The following is a 21,830-nucleotide window of genomic DNA, read 5'->3' as shown; positions in this document are numbered from 1 at the left end:
TATATGTATATATATGTATATATATGTATATATATGTATATATATGTTCAAAATCAGGCCCGAGCACATGCAAATTACATGAAGAAGTTGCCCAAAGGTGTATGGTTTCTAATCCTGTTACAATGCTGTCTGCTGTCAAGCATGCACCTATAGCCTCATGGAGTGTGCCCTATGGTGGATTGACTGAGGAAGAAAAGATTATAGTCTAGTTTACTGGTGGTTTTGCATGTTATGCAGGCTCCACCCAGAAGTGGACAACCGCAGCATTACAATCTCTTCCTGGGACAACCCTGATAGAAACCAGTGAAGGGAAATCTTCATGGTGTGCAGAACTATAGGCACGGTATACACATGGTATTAGCATTTGTTTGGAAGAAGAAGTGGCTAGATTGTGCAATTGTTCAGTGACTCATGGGTTGTAGCCAATGGGTTGGTTGGTTGTTCAGGGACTTAGAAAGAGCATGATTGGAAAAATAGGTAAGAAAGGGGAGGAAGTACGTGGAGAGATCTCACCAAATGGGCATAGGATGTGAAGACACTTGTGCCCCATGTAAATGCTCATCAAATAGTGACTTCAGCCAGGGAGGTGTTCAATAATCAAGGAGGTAGGATGATCCATCCTGTGGACAGTCTGCTTCTATCTCCAGCCATTCCTGTCATTGCCCACTGGGCCCATGAACAAACTGGCCACGGTAGGTTATGCATAGACTCAGCATGTACTTCCTGGGACTCACTTCACAGCCAAAGAAGTGTGACAATGGCCCACAAGAATGGAATCGGCTGGAGTTTCCATGTTCCCCACCATCCTGAAGCAGCTGGCCTGATAAAAAGATGAAATAGCCTTTTCAAGACACTCCGGCAGCACAAATTGGGTGGCAGTAGCCTGTTGTGGAGCAGCATTCTCCAGAAGGTGGTATATGCTTTGAATCAGGTCCTCTATATGATACTGTTTCTCCTCTAACCAGGATCTAGGGGGCCACAAGTTTGAGATATTAAAAGACTGTCCCTCAAAGGACATTGCCACCTATTATAATTTTATAGTACATTTGTGGTTGTCTGAGGCGTAGTTATGTTATGCTAAGCATAATTGTGACCTGGTTAAATATCTAATGCATTGGATGGAACATGGGATAGTTATATTTGGGCTTTAAATGACATGGTTATTGTTCTCATTTGGAAATTCATCACCATGTAAGGTGATATGATTGTGTGTCAAGTTGACAAGGGTTGGGCATGTGATGGCTACTTCAATGCTGAAATGGAGGGCACACCTGTGAGAGATTATTTTTGATTTGAGCTGGGTAAGTCCACTTTTAATCCAGATCTTGAGGCAAGACGACACACAGCTTTGATTTGGATCTTGAAGTGAGAAGACATACCTTTAATAGGGGTCACCCTTTGTGCTAGAAGGACATGGAAGAAGGAAGCTTGTTGAGGGATGGTTTCGTACACTGTGTATTCAGATGCTGTTTTCTGTGCCCAGAGATCTGGTTGCAGTTTCCATCGACTCTGACTGGTTAATAAAGTGCTAATCAGCTAATAGCTGGGCAGAAGAGAATAGGCAGGATTTGTGATCCCAGTCAGGAGGTTCCAGAGAGATGAGAAAGGAGAGAGAGGGGGAGGATGGGAAAGAGAAGAAAAGGAGGAAGAGAGGGGAAGGAGAAGGGGGAGGAGAAGGGGTATCGGTGGTGCAGAGGTCATGTGGATGGACCAGACCAAGAGGATTCACCATGAGTCATGATGAGAGAGCAGCCATGAGGACATGTGCCCTTCCCCAGCCTTGAGCAGGCCTGAGAGACTTTGTTTAGCACAAAAGACCAAATAATAGGACCTAGGCGGAACTAGCCACCTTGACTGGATGTCAATATACACCTAGGTGGAGCTACCCACCTTGGCTGCACGTACATCTTGCTACAGGAACTTGAAAGAAGAACTGCCCCTGGGCTTGCTTTGAGACCAGTGACCAAGAACGGATAATCCCACCCAACTCTCCCAGCTGAAACTAAGAAGGGTTCGGGCAGGGTCTTCCTTTAAATTGAAAGCTGAACATTAAAGCATTGAGCCTTGATCAGAGAACTTTGTCCTGGCTTCATCTTTTCTCGCTCTCCGTACCCCTTTCATTCACAGCCTTCTTTTCAGGTGAACCCGTTCGACTCGTGGCTGCAGGCGGCTACAAGGACACACATATGGACCAGAACAAACCAGGGCAAGACCAGATGGCAAGTAACAGGGTATCTGGCTGGGTAGCAGCAGCCTAGTTGGGTTAGAATAGTTCAGAACCTGCCCAGCTTAGGCTTGTTAATAAAAATACTAGGTCTCTGTTATTTATTCAGGAGCTAAAACAGGCTAGAGCATGCACAGAAATGCCCTGCAGTTATTAACGGGCAAAGGGGGTGTAAGAAGAAAAAAAAACACCTCAAGAATTACTTTCACAGAAGCTTTTGGTTTTTGCTTGCTTGCCCTTTCCTTGATAGCAAGTCCATTCCTTCACTGGCACTAGAGCCTACTACTTCAGGATCCAGCCTTGTGGACTAAGCAACTACTGGATTCTTGTACTTTCAGTTCACAGCCAGCCATTATTGAATTAGCTGGGCTGCAGCCTGTAAATAATTTTAATAAATTCCTTTTCAATATATATATGTGTGTGTGTGTGTATGTGTGTATGTGTGTGTGTGTGTGTAGAGAGACAGACAGACAGACTCATTCTATAAATTGTTACTCTAGAAAACCCAGATTAATACAGATGCCAAGTCTCTACTGCCAAAGACACTACATACTGCATATATTTATGGAAGAACATGGAAAACTCAGGAGGATTGAACTGACCCTTCCTCCTGGCTAGCTTTCACGGTGCTGGAAAGAACTATGCAGGCTGCTGGGGGCAAACTGTAACCAATGGCCCCACTTTGCTGGGGATCCTGAAGTCTACAGTATCAATACATCAGGCCTGATGTTCCCACTGGTGAAGAAACTATTCTGGCTACAACCAATTCTTTTCTGACTGGATTTGTGGACCATTCCACAAGAGGGAATTGGTGCCTGGTTCTGTAAACCCGGTCAAAAGTCCCCGTGGCTGGGGAGACCACAGACTTTCGAAAGCTGCTGCTGTTGCTCTTCTGCTAAATGCTATGTGTCCCTCAAATTGCCTTCTAAATATCTGTGTTTATACCCGTCCACTTGTGCAGCTGTCATCTTTGGTCAGTGAAGTTTCGATTTTACAATGGGCAGTTTACTGCAGAGACTCAACCCGTCAAAGTACTGTTGAATGTCCAGCCTGAGACAGGCATCCTACCCAAGCCTCAGGGACCATTCATTCTGGAAGGGAGAAGGGGAGATGGCAAAAAATGGAGGGTTGTAGAACTATCATCTCTGTGATTAAGGGTTGGGGGAGGGGCTCCCTGTCGTCTGTGGACTTAAAGGCAGTTAACAGTCGCAAGGAAAGGGGAGTTCTCAAGCTCTCACCCTCCACTTTTGTAGGCAGTTAGCAGTTGCTAGGCAGAGACATTTCATTCAGTGGAATAGCTATGCTCTTGTAACTGTAATGAAACTCATTGGTTCTTCAAGGAAGGCTTGAATGGAATTGTTTCTTTGATCTGCCGAATAGAGGTTCGTTCTTCTCCCCAGAGATGTAAGCAAGTGGGAAATGCTAGATGCAGAGCTGTGTAGACAATGTTTCATGTTAAGAAAAGGAGAATGATTCCCACATAAATCACTACGAAGAAATAACAGAATAACACTCAGTGCCTTAGGTACCAACACCTACGGTGATTAGCACGGAAGTATACGTGAAGAAAAAAAAGAAAACCACGAACACCTAAACACTAGAAAAGCAAAAAACCTCAGATGTGACTTCCAACCTAAAACATAACTGGATGTGGTGGTACATGCACTCCGGAGTGTGAAGCAGGAGGACTGGTGTTGGGAGTACAAAATGATCTCTACGACAACCAAACAACAACAACAAAACAAAAAACCAACAAAAACCAACCAACCAAACAAACAAACAAACAGGAGGATGCTCAGGTCAATAAGCTGGGTCCAAGTGGGGTTCATAAACCCAGTACGTGGCACAGATGCGAGAAAAAAGAAAGCTCACTTCACAAATTAACCTCATGGAGCTGGAGAGATGGCTCAGGGGTTAAGAGCGTTTGTTCTTGCAGAGGACTCAGGTTTGATTCCCAGCACCCATATTTCACAACTGCCCATAACTTCAGGTCCAGAATACACACACACACACACACACACACACACACACACACACACACACACACAATGATTACTAAAGATATAAGAAGTCCAGACAGTGACACACACACACACACACTGATTACTAAAGATATAAGAAGTCCAGACAGTGACTGCAGAGAGGCTTCAGGAAGAGAGCGCAGTGTGTCTTCGGAGCGCCTGTGCTCCCGGGAGCGGCCAGGCCGGGTCCCGGGCGGCGGCCGCGCAAACGCGCAGGTTTTCTGGGTTCCGCCTCCGCCAATCTGGACCCTCCTCGCGTTCCGTTCGCGCGTGCGAGCCGGCGCCGAGCTGGCTGGGCCCCGGAGGGCGGATGGCGGACTCGCAGGCGTTCTGCGTGGCCGAGGAGCGCAGCGGCCACTGCGCCGTGGTGGACGGACACTTCCTCTACGTGTGGGGGGGCTACGTGGTAAGGGGAAGGGGCGGGCGCTGGGGCGGCGCGGGTGCGGCGGCAGGGGGATGACGACCGGCGACGCAGCTCTCCCACAGGCTCCAAGGCGACCTGCGGAGCTGCCCACGTCGCTCCAGGTCCCAAAGCCACCAAAAACGGGGTTCCAGGGTGCGTGACTCCTCCAGCCTCCATGGCTCAGGACTGGAGAGGACCCCAGAACGCCGTGCCTGGTTATTTGGTATCATTGCCACCGTGCTACTCAAAATACAGAAGTCACCAAGCAGTTAAATTTATCAGCTATTTTTAGTGGCATTTCTTTGCTAATTAAGTACTTCTGGAGCCTCAAAATAGATTCGTATTCGCAACACTCCACCACAGAGTTTTTGTGGTTGAAAATTCATATTGCCGTGGCGGTTGGAATGTGTGTTTGTTTTGTTTCTATGATCGTAGGATGATAACAAGGATTATCGAGTCTGAGAAATAATTCAGGTGTACCTGCCCAACCCGTTTGTTTACAGATTAGAAAATAAGCCCAACGGAATCTCTACTGCAAATAGAAGATACATCTTCTGACTTCCTCAGTGCCCTTATATGACAGACTTGTAACAGAACGAAATAAAGTGCATACTGTGTGTGTTAAGAATAATCAGGTCCGAGTGGGTTTTTGTTGCTTTGTGTGCTTATTCCTAATTTAGTGCAGTGTAAGTAAAAATAATAATAATAATAATAATTAGTTTTCCCGGCATGTCCCTGGGAATTCTCATATCCTAATCAACAGGATTATAGACTAGGATCTATTCTGTAATATTAATATTTTTAGGTTTATTTTATGTATGTAAATGTTTTGCGTGTGTGTATGTATGCGCATCGTGTGTATGCTTGTTGTCCGTGGAAGTCAGAAGAGGAGTTGGAAACTGGCATTATATATACTGTTATCAGCCACCATGTGGGTGCTGGGAATCTAATCCAGGTGTTCTGCAAGAGCAGCCAATGCTTTTCACTACAGAGCCATCTCTCCTGCCCCCCATCTTCATTTTATAAAGAAAGGCACCCACCCTTTGGTGGTCATGTGACACCAGGGGCCGCTCTCTGGAGCTTTATTTTGCTTTGTTAATCATTTGAGACGGGATCTCATGCTACAGCTCACACAGTCTGGCCTGGAGTTTCTTATGTAGCCCAGGTTAGCCTCAGATTCAGGACAAGCTTCCTGTTTTTGCCTCTCAGGTGTTGACACTTAGGAGCATGAGCTGCAACAACTAGCTCTCCCATTTAAAACAAACAAACAAAACCCCCAAGATCTCAAGTACATAGGTTGGCCTTGAGCTCATCATCCTCTGGCTTCCAATTACTAGTGGTTATCTCCTGGCCTGGTTTTGAATTAGTTTTTGTTTTTTTATGAAACACTAGTACTAGTTTTTGAGGAATATACAGTTTTTGAGTGTTTTTAAGTTCTACCACTTGAAGATACAGACTTACTAAACTTTATATGCTGTGTTTATATTGGGTTGTGTTGATAGTGGTGTAAATTAAGTGGGAAAAATTAAAATAATAACCTTGCAAGGCAGTTGTACAGCAGTGTACCTGAGACCCCTGATGTTGGGAGGCAGAAGCAGGAGAATCAGGACTTGGAGGGCATTTGCTGTTATGACATAGTGAGTTCCAGGGTAGCACAAGACATTGTGTCAAAAAATAGTAGTAATCTTCTAATATCTCACCTTTGTATGGATTCTCTTCAACTCAATAATGAAACAGATCAATGTAGAATTCATTGGGACCATAAAGGAAATGTCTGAATGCTTTAAATCTTACTTTACTCTTGAAAATTATAATGGAGTCCAGTTCTCCAAGGGGCAGTAAAAGAATTTTTCTTTTCCAACTACTCGTTATTCCCAATAGCAGAGAGAGGTGTTACAAACACAACCCTGTAATATACAACACAGACTTAAATCCTGTGTCTATTACTTTTTAAATCCCAGGGATCATCAACAAGTCTGACCAGGCATGTCTCAGGTATAAGTGGAAGGGGGAAAGGTAGGAGGCAAAAAAGACAGCACCCTATCTTCCAGAAAGCGAAGGACCCTCCCAACTGCTGGTCTAGAAGGGCCTCTTGAACAAAGTGTGGCTGAAAGGTCCTGGAAGCTGGAGGGATTCCTGCAGCTGCAGTGAGTGGTTCCAGAGTATGGCTGGTGTTACCTGTTTTATATCCCAAACAACTCTCCTTATTAATCTCATTAATAAGAACTCTGTGTGTGTGTGTGTGTGTGTGTGTGTGTGTGTGTGTGTGTGTAAATTGACAGACTTGTGTCCTGAAAACTCAGATACCTGTGTGAAATACTTCCTGTTCAAGCCAGTTTTAAAGAACAGCATATTTGAAATGAGTCTCAAGAGGCTCAAGAGGCCAGCATAGTTGGTGCTAGAACATTCTTTCATTCTCTGTCCTCTATGCCTTCTTCAAATTTCTAACATTCATACGGGTGCCTGCCACTGGCAGGAAGGTCAAATGGAGAAGACTCCTGGATAATTAAAAGAAATAATAACCTAGTCTGTTATGTATGAAAGATTGGTTTAGGAAATGCTTGAAAAGAGTGAAGAGGCCTGTACTACCAGATACTAAAGTATACCACAGCTCTAAAGTAATTCAGTGATCTTGACCCAATAGGTAGCCCATAGAATTAAGAGAGGGATGGCAGAAATAGCCAGGCATATGAGACTGATTTTGTTTGTAAAAGAACTGTTTTGAATGTAGACAATCAAGTATACAATAAATGGATCTAGGATAGTTGGAGGAAAATTAAATCAGAGCCTTAGGACTGACAAGTTAAATACAGGAAAACTAAACTTCACTATGGGGAAAGAAGCAGGACTATTTTAAAATCTTGGGTTGGGAAAAGAAAACCTGAGTTAGAAATAAATATAAAGGGGAAAGTTGGCAGATTAAACTTTTGGGAAAAAAAACTGCATTTAAAAAAAAGCATCACAAAATGAGAAACCTAAGGGCAGATGAGGAAAGATTGGTTCTGTGTGTGATAGACTGAAGTCTTGCAAAAGCCAAGAGCAGAAGAGCAGCTTAAGCAAGCTTCAGAGACCAGGAGGGGCTCAGCTAGCAGAGCCCCTGCCTAGTGTACAGAAGCCCTGGACTGAATACGCTAGCCCTGTTGTACACACTTGTAACTCCCAGCATGATGGTGGGAGGATCAGATATTTAAGTTCACCGGGTGGTGGTGGCGCACGCCTTTGATCCCAGCACTTGGGAGCCAGAGGCAGGCGGATTTCTGAGTTCGAGGCTAGCCTGGTCTACAGAGTGAGTTCCAGAACAGCCAGGGCTACACAGAGAAACCCTGTCTCGAAAAACAAAAAATAAAACAGATATTTAAGTTCATCCTTGGCTATGTAGGGAGTTAAAAGCCAGCTTGGGTCAGAGACTCTGTCAAAAAAAATGTTTTTTAAGTATAAATAAAATAGGAGTAAAAACATAAAAATCCAGGATCTACCTACCCGTAGAGGAGTGTGACACTGCAGAAGCTCACAATTCCTAGCATAAGAGGCGGTGGGACAAACTACCTCTCAGTGTTTGTCAGTCTGCAGACAGTTCTGCAGGATGGCTTCAGAACTGGCTCTCTGTGTAGCCCAGATCCTGGTCCCCCCGATGACCCATGTACTACTTAATAGTCATTTCTAAAATTGTGTAACGTGTTTGTTTGTTTAATACAGGGTCTTTCTGTAGCCCTGGCTGTCCTAGAACTCATTATGTAGACCAGGCTGGCCTGGAACTCATATAGATCCACCTGCCTCTGCCTCCCAAGTGTTGGGATTAAAGGTGTGCACCTTTTTTTATGCCCAGCTAACTTTTATAGGTTTTAAATTTTGAAGTGTATACACCAAGGAACACATAAAATATCACTTAGAGATAAACACACTCACCTGCCAGATTAAGAAACGGCCAGGGAGATGTCTCAGCAGGTCAGGGTGCTTGATGCCAAGCTTGGTGTCCTGAGTTTGCTCTGTGGAATCGATATGGTAGAAGGAGATAGCCAGCTCCACAAGTTGTCTTCTGATCTCCACACATGTACCTTAGTATATATGCATGCCCCCCACTCACTCACATATACACACACACACACACACACACACACACACACGTAGAGAAAAAAAACTTTTGGAATTATCACTGTCACTTTCAAAGTTTATCTTTTTTATTGACTTCATTGTTCCCCTCAAACCCATTCCCACAGATTATTGATCTCTGTTTGTTGTTTGGGGGTTTTTGGTTGGTTGGTTGATTTTGGCTATATCGTACAGCATGCTAATATCATGGGCATTAACATAAACTGCCTTTGAGGGTCAGATTCCTTTCCAGCACCTTTAGATCTATAAGACAACCTGTAGAACTTACAATGTGAAAAATGAAGACTGTTTAGAATGGATGTGGGAAGGAGGAGAGTCTGTGGTTTTTTTTTCTTTACATTATGTATGTGTGTGAGTGCACCCACGCATGTATATCTCTCTGTGTATATCTCTCTGTGTGTATATGTGTGTACCTGTGTGTTTATATCTGTATGTGGGTATCTGTGTGTTATGTTTGTGTGTGTATGTATCTGTGTATCTGTATCTGTATGTGTGCAAATCTGTGTCTAGGGGTGTGTGTGTGTCTGTGCGCGTGTGTGTAAGTGCAGGCGCTCAAGGAGTCCAGAGGAGAGTTTCGGGCAGTGAGCTATTTGAAATGGGTGTGTGAGCTTGGGTCCTCGGTAAGAACATTTATGCTCTTAAGAGCTGAGTCATCTCTCCAGCTCATGTGCTATTATTATTTTTTTTCCTTAATTATTGTGACACTGCTCCTCTGGCGGCTAAAGGAGTTTTATATTTCCTTTGGACACCATTAAGCCTTGAAGAGCTCTTGCAGACAAATTTGGGGCTGTGTGAATCCTGCCACATTGTCAGCACTGATATGGCTCCTGGGCTGACTGTTCCATGAGAACTGTTGACTCTGTTCTTTAATGTTTGTTACAAATCTTATAGGGGCACTTCAGAGTATTTAGGTGCTATTACTGTTTCTGGTTTGTTTGTTTGTTTGTTTGTTTTATATGTATATACTCTTTCCTTTGAGTCAGGGTTTTATGTATCCCAGGCTGCCCAAACTTGTTATGTCGTCAACCGTGATGCTCTTAACTCAGTCTTTTGAGTGCTGAGATCACAGGTGTGCACTCTGTGCTCAATTGATGTGGTTCTGTGAACAGCCAGGGCTTTGTGTAAACTCAGAAAGCACAACATCAGCTGAGCCCCAGCCCCAGCCCTTCTATTTTAAAGCTGTATATTCTGTCTTCATAGTTGTCTAAGTCCTTGGTGTCCAACATTTTACCAGATCATCCCTACCTGGAATTTATTCTGTCACTTTTTAATAGTTTTATCACATGTGTCTGTAAACAGTGTAGTAATTGATCTGAGAATTACAGCATACTTTCCCGTTAAGCCTTCCTCATCACTTTCAGACTTATGCATTGTTTTCTGAAATCAGTTTTACTTGTTCTCTTTAATTTTAAAAATTGGTGGCTATATATGTATGTGTATGTCTGCTTTGCGTGCGTATACCCTAAGGTAGGACTATCAGGTAGTTCTGAGCCACCCAAATGCCTGGTATGCACTCTGGGTGAACTCTGGTCCTCTGGGAGAACAGCCAGTGCTCTTAACCACTGAACCATCTTTCCAGCCCCTATTTGTGTACGCATTGTTTAATCATTCAGAGTACACTTGTGTGGCTAGTCCTGTTGTCCTCCAGTTCGTCAGTGCCTATGCGGGGCACTTCATAAAGTATCACCAAATATCTGTCAAACACATTTTGAGCCATCCTTAGATCCATTCCTCTGACATGCGTTCTTAGTGTTGTGTAAGCTTACTGTTAGTTATCCAGTCCACTGTTGTTCTTGTGTTTCTTCTTGTAATCAGCAATGTGCAATGTGTATTCTTACAGCACGTCTATCGTACACGAGCAGGTATGTGCATTCTCTAGGGCATGGCCCCGTTGTGAGCATTCTTACAGCACGTCTATCGTACACGAGCAGGTATGTGCATTCTCTAGGGGATGGCACTGTTGTGCCACTTGGCCAGCAAATTGAATTGGAGATTTCAGACTGTTGACAAAATATTTGTATTAATTTACATCTCCACCAGCCTCCTCGTCCTTCCATACCCTCAACAGCATCTGGTACCGTCCGCCCTAACCTTCCTGCCCGCACGGCGAGCCAGGGTGACATATTCCATGGCAGTTTTAGCTCTCATCTCTCATCATCGTTAATGATGTTTGCATTTTTATTTTCTAATTTTTCTTCGGTGTGCGTAGGTGATGTATGTTTGTAAGTGCAGGGACACGTGTGCTGCGGTGCACATGTGGAAGTCAGTGGACAACTTTCTGGAGTCTGCTCTCTCTGTCCACCTTGGTGTTGAGGCCGGGTACCCTTGCTTCTGCCGTGCTACATGGTGCTTCAGATTCAGGCTAGCTGGTGCTCATGTTTCTGGACAATTCTCCTGTCTCCACGTCCCATCTCTAGGGCCTGAGCCGGGGTTTCCAGGCTTGTGTGGTAAGTGCTTCTACCCACAGAGCCATCTTGATGGCCAAGGTAACTTGATAAAATTTGAATTTGTTCAGATATTTTGTGGCCTATTTGTATTTTCTCATTTGTGAAAATACTGGTCTATATATTCTTCTGTTACCTTGTATTTTTGTCTTGGTTTTCAATATTTACATGAAAATGTCTTTTCAGTTTGGAGTTTGTCTTTGTACTGTCTAAATAATTATTTCCTTGGCCAGAAGTTTTATATGCTATAGTCTGATATAATTTTAATTTAATTCCGCCTTTTCCTCTGAGCTTTGAGTTTCTGTATATTGTGCCATTATTATTTTCTAAACATTATTCCCTGCACTCCCGGCTTTGTGGTAGAGGTGGTATTTTGGAGTTCTCTTTTTAAAGGGGTGTGTGTGTGTGTGTATGTGTGTGTGTTGTGTGTGTGTTTGTGTGTGTGTGTGAGAAAAGAGAGAGAAACAAAGAGAGAGACAGAGAGACAGAGAGACAGAGACAGAGACCAAGAAGACCAGAGGTGTCAGGTCCCCTGGTTGTGAGTGACCAATGTGGGTGCTGGAAATGACCCAGGTCCTCTGCAAACACCCTGTGTGCTCTTAAGCCTGGGACCATCCCTCCAGCCCTGTGATAGAGGTTTTACATTGCTTATCCACCTAAAGCTAGAGGACTGTTCAAGTTTTCCTTTATTTTCTCTAGACACATTTGAAATGGCTCTCTTTGCCTCAGTGTTAGCCATTTCATTTAGGTTTTCACGTTTGTATCAACACAAAGTGTGAACTAATAGGCATGAACTCCTCACCACCAGCTTACTGTGCTTTTGTTCTTGAGCTTCTCGGTGTTTTGTTTTTTTTTTCCCCCAGGACTGAGAATTGAACCTAGATTCTCGCTAGCAAGCTCTTTATTACTGAGTTATGTGTCAGGCCCTCTTTCTAGTTATTATTTTGGGACAGTGTGTCACACTAGTCACGCTGCCCTTGAATTCACTCCATAGCCCAGGCAGGCCTTGAACTTTCTTCCTGGCTCAGCTTCTCCAGGAGCTGAGGTTGCAGACTACTCCTCCAGGTTCAACTCTCTTGAACGTCTGAAGTTGGTTTCTTAGGTCACTCCTTTTGAATGTGTTAATATAAATATTTGAGGCCATACATTTTCTTATACGTGCCTCTGTAGTGACAAGTTTGGGTAAGCAGTATTTTGTCATTTTACAATTCTAAATTTGTTGTTGTTGTTGTTTTGGTTTTTGAGACAGGGTTTCTCTGTGTAGCCCTGGTTATCCTGAAACTCTCTTGTAGTAATAATATTTTTTAATGAATTCTGGCACAAGGTTACCACCCGCCTTAATGGTTTACATTCCCGAACAAAAGACACACACACAGCCTTTATATTTTAATATGCCTTAAGCAGCTGCCTACCCTCCATGCTGTTAGGATCTACCTACTGATAACCCCGAGTTACTACTTACTAATTTCTATATTCCATCTTGGCTGCTCTTGACCCAGTTGAGCAGCCCTCTGGGCCGCTTTCTCTTGGCACCTTTACATGGCAGCTCTGCTTCCCTCTCCTGCACCCTCCTACCCTTCCATGGTAGCCTCCACACTATCCTAAGGCATGGGGGATCTCCTCCCCTCCTGCTCCTCTCAGTCCCAAGCCCAGAAACCCTAAATCCTGCCTCTCTCTCTTCTCTCCAGCTATTGGCTTTCGGCATCTTTATTTATCAATCAGAATTAACTGGGGACAGGTTCCCAGAAGCTACATGCAGACCCTCTCCTGCAAACAGTTTTGGGGGACCCAGTTAGCATTAGAATACAAGCAGCTACACTTTCCCTGTAGACCAGGCTGGCCTTGAACTCAAGAGATTGGCCTGCATCTGCCTCCTGAGTACAGACCTACTGAGGTCTGTGTCATTACTGCCCAGCATATTTGATACTTTTCATTGTTTATTGAACCTAGAACTTACATAAGGAAACATTCAAAATTTCTAAACCTATAGCATTCTTTTTTAATATTTATTTGATTATTTTAAATTATGTGTGTATAAAAGAGATATGGGCACTTGAATACAGGTGCCAGTGGCATTAGATTCCCTAAAACTGGAGTTACAGGCAATTATGAGTCTGATGTGAGTATTGGGGACAGGACTCAGGTCCTCTGGGGAAGCAGAATGTGTTCTTAACTGCTGAGCCACGCCTCTAGCCTCACACACAGCATTCTGGTAATGGATTTTGTCTTATTAATTTCTAATGTGACCGTGTCCCACAGAGGAAATGTGATGTGTAGCTACCTCACAGTAGTAGACTATGCTTAGGCTTTCTCTAGAGACCAGCGATGGTCATTTCTCATAGATATTCTATTCATTCCTTTGTCTTTTATTTATTCGCTTTACATCCTAGTATCTGGTCCCCTCTCCTTCCAGGCCCCCTCTTCAATCCCCCAACCCCTCCCCTTCTCCTCTGGGAAGTGGGAGGTTCCCCCCTGTGTATCACCCTTCACTGGCACATCAAGTCTCTGCAGGACTGGGCACATCCTCTCCCACCTAGGCCAGACAAGGCAGCCCAGTTAGAGGAACGGGATCCACAGACAGGCAGGTAGGCAACAGATTCGGTGACAGCCACACTCTAGCTGTTGCAGGACCTCCATCAAGACCAATCTACTCATTTGCTATATATGTGGGTGGGAGTGTGCCAGGTCTAGCCCATGCTAGCTCTTTGGTTGGTGGTTCAGTCTCTGGGAACCCCCAAAGCCCTAGGTTAGTTGACTCTTTTGATCTTCCTGTGGAGTCCATGTCCTCTTCGAGTCCCTCAGCACCCCCTCCCCCAACTCTTCCACAAGACTCCCCAGGCTCCATCTAATGTTTGGCTTTGTGTCTCTGCATATGTTTCAATTAGCTGCTTGGTGGAGCCTCTCAAAGGACGGTTATGATAGACTCCTGTCTGCAAGCACAACAAAGTATCATTAGTAGTGTCAGGGATTGTTTCTTGCCCATGGGATGAGTCTCAAACTGGGCCAGTCATTGGTTGGTCATTCCCTCCATCTCTGCTCTGTCTTTGTCCCTGAACATCCTGTAGGCAGGACATGCTTTGGGTCGAAGGCTTTATGGTGGGTTGCTGTCCTTATGCCTCCACTGGGAGTCCTGCCTGACTGCAGGTTGTGGCCTCTTCAGGCTCCATATACCCCACTGTTAGGAATCTCAGTAGAGACACCCCCATACACTCCCTGGGGCCTCCCCTCCACTCCAGTCCCAGGTCTCCGCCACATCCTAGAGCCCCCCCACACCTCTGATTTTCTTTCTCTCTCCCCTGCTCTTCCTACACCTGACCCTCACCTTTCACTCCCCATCCCCTCTCCCACCCAGTTCCCTCCTTTCATCCACCTCTGACATCTATTTTATTTCACCTTCTGAGAAAGATTCAAGTATCCTCCCTCAGGCCCTCCTTTGTTTCTTTGGGTCTGTGAATTGCAGAGTGGTTATCCTATACTTTATGCCCAATACCCACTTATTAGTGAGCACATACCATGCTTGTCACTTTTGGTTTGGGTTACCTCACTCAGGGTGATATTTTCTAGGTTCATCTATTTGCCTGCAAAATTAATGATGCTCTTGTTTTTAATAGCTGAGTAGTACTCTACTGTGTAAATGAACCCTATTTTCTGTATCCATTCTTGGGTTGAGGGACATCTGGTTGTTTCCAGCTTCTGGCTATCACAAGTAAGGCCGCTATGAACATAGTTTAGCAAGTGCCCTTGTGGGATGGTGGAGCTTGTTTTGGATCTATGGCTAGTAGTGGTGTAGGTGGGTCTTGAGTAAGGAACATGCATTCTAATTGTTAGATGACTTGATCTCCTCGTGTTCATCTCGCCAGCTCTGTGGGTTGTATTGTTCACATTCCCTGTGCCCTTATTATTTTACCTCTTGTTCAATTGGACTTAATGCTTATTTTTCTCTCATTTCCAGTGATCAAAACAGGTCTTGTGTAAGTGAGACAAGCCCCCACCATTGATCTGGGCTCTAGCTATCTGTTCTGTCAGTTACTGCAGTCAATACTGAAATCCTCCATTTTATAATTTGTTAGATTTTTCCCTGTGGCCAGTGAGCCAATATTTGCTTCATATGTCTTTTGGAGTTACCTTTTGAGATGCACACGAATTTAAGACTATCTAATATTTCTGTTTCATTAAGAATTTTTATTATTTTGTAATGACTTACTTCCCAGTGTTCATGCAGCTGCACCAGCTTCCTGTGGTTATCCTTGTGGTTAGTATCTGCGTGACATTTCTTTAGCTACCCATAATGGACACAGTGTTGTTCTGTTTTATGTAAAATACACGCAGCTAGGACTCAGTTTTATCCAGCCTGTTACTTATCTCACCTGGAGCTTTGCCTGTTTTCATCTAATGTTGATACACCTGTCTCACCATGTAGCGGATGCTGGCTTCAAACTGAAGATCCTCCTGCCTCTGTTACCCAAGTGCTGGAGTTACAGTCCTGTACTACTCTAATTCTGATTTAAAATTTTTTCTTTTTTGTTTTTTGAGACCGTATTTCTCTGTGTAGCCCTTGGTGTCCTGAAACTTGCTCTGTAGACCAGGTTGCCTCCAACTCAAAGATGCACCTGCCTCTGCTTCCCAAGTTTTGGGAATAAAGGCGTGTGCCACCACACCTTGCCATTCTTTTCCCCCAAGGGTCTTAGTGTGTATTCCTGGCTGGCCTGGAACTCACTGTGTACACTAGGCTGGCCTTGGACTCAGAGAACACAGACATCTCCTGCCTCTACGTCTGAGCAGGAAGTAAAGGCATGTGGCACCACACTGACCTGGGAGACTTTATCATGAATATGTTCTGTTTTCGCCTCTCTGTTGCTTCTCATTCTCCTTCCTTAACTCTCTTAATTTGAGAATAGTTTGAGAAGGCTTTGTTTATTTTCAGTTTCTTTTTGTGTACATAGAAATTATGTAATTTGGTTTTAGTAACTTCATAGCTACCTTACTTAACATAAAATTCAGCATAACATAAATTTAACATAAAATTCAAAGTTAAAATTTACATTTATTTATTTGTGTATTTATTTGTATGTGTCTGTGTTATAGGCGGTGAGTGTAAATGCCACCACGAACATGTGGAGGTCAGAGGAGAGTTTGCAGGAATTATTCTCTTCTTCCACCATGAGGATTCCCAGAGATGAAATTCAGCCATGGGCTTGGTCACAAGCTCCTTTACTTGCTAAGCTAAGCTTCTCAGCCTTCCTAATGCTATTTCATAACTGTAATTTTGCTACAGTTATGGATCATAATGTAAATATCTAATGTGTAAGATATCTGATATGCAACCCCTGTGAAAGGGTCATTCAACCCCCAAAGAAATCACAACTCACAGACTGAGAACCTCTGCAGCAAGCTTTCTTGTTGGCCCTCAAAGTTGAATTTTAAGTTAAAAGTTCAAGTACCAGGCGGGGGCTGTGGCACAGTTGGCTGTTAGAGCACTTGTTTAAGGCATAGTAATGCCCCAGATTCAGAAGCCAGTGAGTACACTCAGTTGTAATAATGGCATCCACTGCAGATCACTTAGTGGATGGTTTGTTTCTTTTTTTCTGGATGGGAGCACAGAAATGGATAGAGATTGGTCAAGAGAACGGTTCGGTTTTTTGAGGGATGAGTCAGATCATGTTGAATGTTCTTAGGAGTGATGCAGTGCAGAGGGAAACTTGATGTAGAAGAGAGTCACTGGCTTGAAGAGACAGCTATGGTTAAGAGTACTTCCGGCTTCTCAAAGAGGCCGGGATTTGAGTTCCAGCAGCCACATCCGGCAGCTCGCAGCCACCTTTAGCTCCGAAGGGTCCCAAGCCTCCGGCCTCCATGTGACCCTGCACAGACATGCACAGATATGCACAGACATGCGCATACTTGTCTTAAGTTCCATTTAAGAAGGTGTGATGCAGGGGCGATGGCCCTGAGCAGTTAGATCCAACCGCTTTTATCTGTGCTTCGTGTGTGTTTCTGTATCACCCCAAGAAAGGATAGTCACACTGATCACTCAGCTAAAGTGGAGGTGCAGTCCGTTTTTCAGGAGTGAATCTGCTTAGCTATCCAGCATAAATTCCGTTTGCCTTTTACATACAAGGGCACTTGCCGAGGCTCCAGGAAATTAATTGTAACAAGCAGACATGACCTCTGCCCTGATGGTGTCGGTGGTGAGTTACAGGCCAATTGAGCAAAACAGCAAAACAAATGAACAAAAGCCAAAGAAATACTTTTTTTTTAAGGTGTAAAGAGATCAGAGATTAAAAAAACAACAACAACAACAAAAAACTTTTGAACATGCTAGGGGTAAATAATCACAGAAGTTTCACACTTGTCACCAGGACAGGGAATCAGTAGAGTAAAACAGCCTTCAGAGGCAGTGTGGTGCACAGAGTAGGCACTCAAATGTCCACAGCCTTTTGTGGCATGTAATCTCCATGTTCTGCTGGGTCTTTCACTGTTTTTTTTTTTTTTTTTCCTGTGTGAAAGTTTAGCAACTCTGAGCCTTTTTTCTTGAGATTCATATATTTGTTTTGTTGTTGTTGTTTCTTTGTTTTGTTTTGTTTTGTTTTTTGAGACAGAGTTTCTCTGTATAACTCTGGCTGTCCTGGAACTCACTCTGTAGACCAGGCTGGCCTTGAACTCAGAAATCCACCTGCCTCTACTTCCAAAGTGCTGGGATTAAAGGTGTATGCCACCACTGCCCAGTGAGATTCATATATTTCTGCTTTTATTCTAAACATTTATTTCAGCTTTTCTCACCCCAGGGGACTATTTGTTACTATATAATTGAAAAATGGTAATTTTGTGCATTCTCTATTTTTAGTCTATTGAAGACAATGAGGTATATTTGCCGAACGATGAAATGTGGACCTACGATATTGATAGTGGGCTGTGGTAAGTAATTTGAAGTTACAAAACATCGAGTCTTCTAATTCACAGAGGCCTTAATAGACCACAGGGAATTCGCAAGCATCCTTTGAACATCCTGCAGCATTTATGATGTGCCCTCTCCTTATCTCTCTGTGGTTCATCCTGTGGCTCCGTTCCTACCCCCCTCCCTTCTGCATTCCGTGTCTCTCACCGGCTAGGCCATCTCTGTCACTGAAGACTGTCCTGCTCAGCAGATTCCCAGTTATGGCGGCATGTGTGGAACCTTTGTTGAGTATCACCCCACCCCACAGCAGGGTGAAAAGTCCTATTTGGATCTCTCTATACTATTTGTTCATTTTTGGGGGGTAAGGTCTTACTCTGTAACCCAGACAGGCCCACAGCTCTCCATCTTTTCACCCCAGTCTCTCCAGCACTGGGACGACAGGTGCATGCCACAGCACCTGCCTGCAGTTATGTTTGTTTATGGTTGGCTATGATGCTTTTCATGCAAAGAGTCCTAAAGGGAGCTTTTATTTGTCTTCTGGGACGCTAAGAGCTTCTCTGTGGTCCTTGTTGCAGGAAGATGCACCTAATGGAAGGAGAGCTCCCTCCCTCCATGTCGGGAAGCTGCGGGGCTTGCATCAATGGAAGGCTCTATGTTTTTGGAGGCTATGACGACAAAGGATACAGCAACCGAGTAATCCTTCCTTTTAATTCAGGCGTGTAGCCAACATGTAATCCCTCATGTGTCGTTTCATCCCACACATTTGCAAATGGTTTAAGTAGAAGATAATGGGAGTACATCCAAGTGTGTAGTTACTAGGCTTAAAAGACAGAGGGAGAGCACAGTTGCCATGTTCCGTCTCCATGTCCCCCAACCCCACCTCAGTTAGCTGCATTCTCGGTTGTTACCCACAGGCAAGAACAGGAGAGGCAAAGGTTGCTGCAGTATGTTTTACACATCATTTTGCTTTTGGAGTATGTCTTATTTTCATTAATTCTATAGTTTAGATTTTTCTAATAGCCTAAGTATTTATTGGAAATAAAAGTAGCGTTAGTTTTTAGATGACAGACTCCTGGAATAGACTTTGTTTTCAGATGCCCCGGCTCCTAATAGTGTTCTTATCTTTTAAAAGCTTTACTTTGTCAATTTACGAACAAGAGACGGAACTTACATCTGGGAAAAAATCATCAAGTTTGATGGACAGCCACCCACACCACGTGATAAACTTTCCTGTTGGGTGTATAAAGACAGGTAAAGCAGCAACTGAACTTTATTGTCCTTAGGATGGGATATAGCCTTTGGCCAAAACTGAGGCAACTCCATGTTTCCCAGTAACTGTAGGTTTGTTTTGATGTCAGAGGCAACAGCAGTCTTAGGACTGCTAAGAACCATGTCATAAAAATGAACATGGACGAAATGCTATTTGGATTTTTCTCCTTGAATAATTTATTTATTTATTAAGTTTCATTAACACCTTGACGTGAAAAAAAAACCCTGAAGCTATAATAAAATGTGTACAATGAACCTGGCGGCAGTGGGACACACCTTTAATCCCATCGCTGGAGAGGCAGAGGCAGTCGAATCTTTGTGCGTTCAAGGCCAGGCTGGACTACAGAGCCAGTTCTAGGACACAGAGAAATCTGTCTCAAAAAGCCAAAACCAACCAACCAAAGTCTTCAAGGAAAGGCCAGCTTCCTCTAGCTACCAGATCCACCCTGACTTCCTGTTTACCTCATCACAAAGAGCCCCAAAGCCTATATTTCTTTTTGTTCTTAGGACACAGCTCCCACATGTCTGCCACGGGACTCTTCTAAAGCCTGTTAAAGCACAGCCCCTGGTAGGCTGACTTCTCCAGACCCCTCAAATGACCCCAAGGTGCAGCAGATCCAGGCCTCTCTGGTGCTTGTCTCAAGGAGATTTGCTCATGGGTCCTGTAGGTTTCCAGCCGCATTCGCCCTTCGTTTCCTCTGACTCAAGCCAGGCTCCACACACTCTGGGCAAGCACTCTGCTGCTAATTAATTATACCACAAACCCCTATCCAGCTTTTGGTGATACTGACCCTTCCCTCAAGACTACCAGGATGTCTGTCCGTGACCCTGAGGCTGACTTTCTTCTGACTAATTTGCCATCCCATCGTCTGCATGACTTTTGTCAGCTTGGTGGATCTTCTCTCCAAGTCCCCGTGTACCTAGTGTGCGATCTCTCCTGCCCTGCAGAGGCATGGGGACTGGATTCATTACCTGCTGGGATTATTTCCTTTATGGCTCACTGTTCCCTCAGTTCTCTGGGTTTTTAAAACTATAACTGTGGAGTTTATTTGACCTGTTTAGGTAGTTAAGGTAGGAGAAGGAATATATTTCAAATTCCTTTTGTGAGTGTGGCTTTTGAGGCAGAGTCTCACTCTGGAGCTGGCCTAGAACTCCCTATGGAGCCCAGGCTGACTTGGGAACTCATGAGAACCCTCCATTCTCAGCTTCCTGAGTACTAGAATTGCAGGCCTGACCCACAGTGCCCAGTTATTTCAACTATATTTGAACAAACTAGAAGCAAGACTCTGAACACGTGCCCTCTTCATTTTTTTTTTTTTTAGGTTAATATATTTCGGTGGTTATGGGTACAGGAGGCACAGTGAGCTTCAAGAGTGTTTTGATGTCCATGATGCATCTTGGGTAAGGAAGTAATCACATTTTAATTCAGCATCCTTGTAAGCTTCAGGAATAATGAATCTGACTGTTCTTATTTTAAGTGCTTCTGATTTGCTGTATTAACCCCCCCCCAAAAAAAACCCTACATTTTATTCTTTTAGATTTGCATCCAGTTGGCAGACGTTGTCTCACTCAGCGGATTGGCCTTTGTGGTTCTGTCTTAGCTTCATCAGTAGTCACTAGGGTTCTGACAGACAAGCAGAGGCTTTAGCAGAGCTTGGGAAATTTGTTTCTATTTGACCACACTGTCTGTTGTAGGCACATACCTCCATGTAGATGAGTTTACCAGAGTTACTCATAGCTCAGCCTGAGCTCTGGAGAGCGACGAAGAGTTGGCACTCCTCCTCTCTTCCTGGGTTATTCTACTAGAGAATTAAAAAGCCATAAGTTATAAAAATATTTTTTTCCAAGGCAGGGTCTTACTCTGTAGCCCAGGCTTCCCTGGAACTCACTGTGTAGTTCAGGCTGGTCTTGAGTCCATGGTGCTCTGCCTGCCTCAGCCTCTGAAGTGCTGGGATGATAGGTACAAGACACCATACCCAGCTTATAAAAATGGCATCTTTTAAAAGATTACTCTCACTGGGTGGTAGTGGCACACACCTTTAGTCTCAGCACTTGGGAGGCAGAGACAGAGGCAGAGGGGCAGGGGGGCAGGGGGCAGGGGGCAGGGGGGCAGAGACAGAGGCAGAGGGGCAGAGGGGCAGGGGGCAGGGGGCGGGGGGCAGAGACAGAGGCAGAGAGGCAGAGACAGAGGCAGAGAGGCAGAGACAGAGGCAGAGAGGCAGGGAGACAGGAAGGTGGGGGCCAGGCAGGCAGGGAGGCAGGGAGGCAGAGGCAGGGAGGCAGAGGCAGGCAGACCTCTGTGAGTCTGAGGCCAGCCTGGTCTACATAGTTTCAGGATAGACAAGGCTACATAGAGAAACTGTCTCAAAAACCTCAAAACAAAAAGATCTCTCTCACTGCAGAGGGACCTAGATACTTCAGTCTTGGCTTCTAACACAGGTCATGATTATACATTTTATTTTGTCTT

General features: G+C 44.3%; 1 protein-coding gene across 2 annotated transcripts in view; it reads left to right on the top strand.

Moving 5' to 3' along the window:
* The first annotated feature begins 4,444 nt into the window (after positions 1–4,444).
* The window catches only part of Klhdc1 (kelch domain containing 1), a 42,660-nt gene continuing 25,274 nt past the window's right edge, over positions 4,445–21,830 (top strand). For both annotated transcript variants that reach the window (XR_003713257.1, XM_028782491.1), the window contains exons 1-5: positions 4,445–4,651; positions 18,044–18,114; positions 18,670–18,787; positions 19,227–19,345; positions 20,686–20,764. Coding sequence is in view for 1 of the 2 variants with exons in the window: in XM_028782491.1 (XP_028638324.1) it covers positions 4,556–4,651; positions 18,044–18,114; positions 18,670–18,787; positions 19,227–19,345; positions 20,686–20,764 (483 nt within the window). In the remaining variant the exon portion in view is untranslated. The remainder of the gene's footprint in view (positions 4,652–18,043; positions 18,115–18,669; positions 18,788–19,226; positions 19,346–20,685; positions 20,765–21,830) is intronic.

This window comes from Grammomys surdaster, unplaced genomic scaffold (assembly GCF_004785775.1).
Source record: "Grammomys surdaster isolate TR1022 unplaced genomic scaffold, NIH_TR_1.0 98, whole genome shotgun sequence".
Classification (NCBI taxonomy): Eukaryota; Metazoa; Chordata; class Mammalia; order Rodentia; family Muridae; genus Grammomys; species Grammomys surdaster.
The sequence above is the reverse complement of the archived record's forward strand: the minus strand, read 5'-3'. Positions and strand labels throughout refer to the sequence as shown.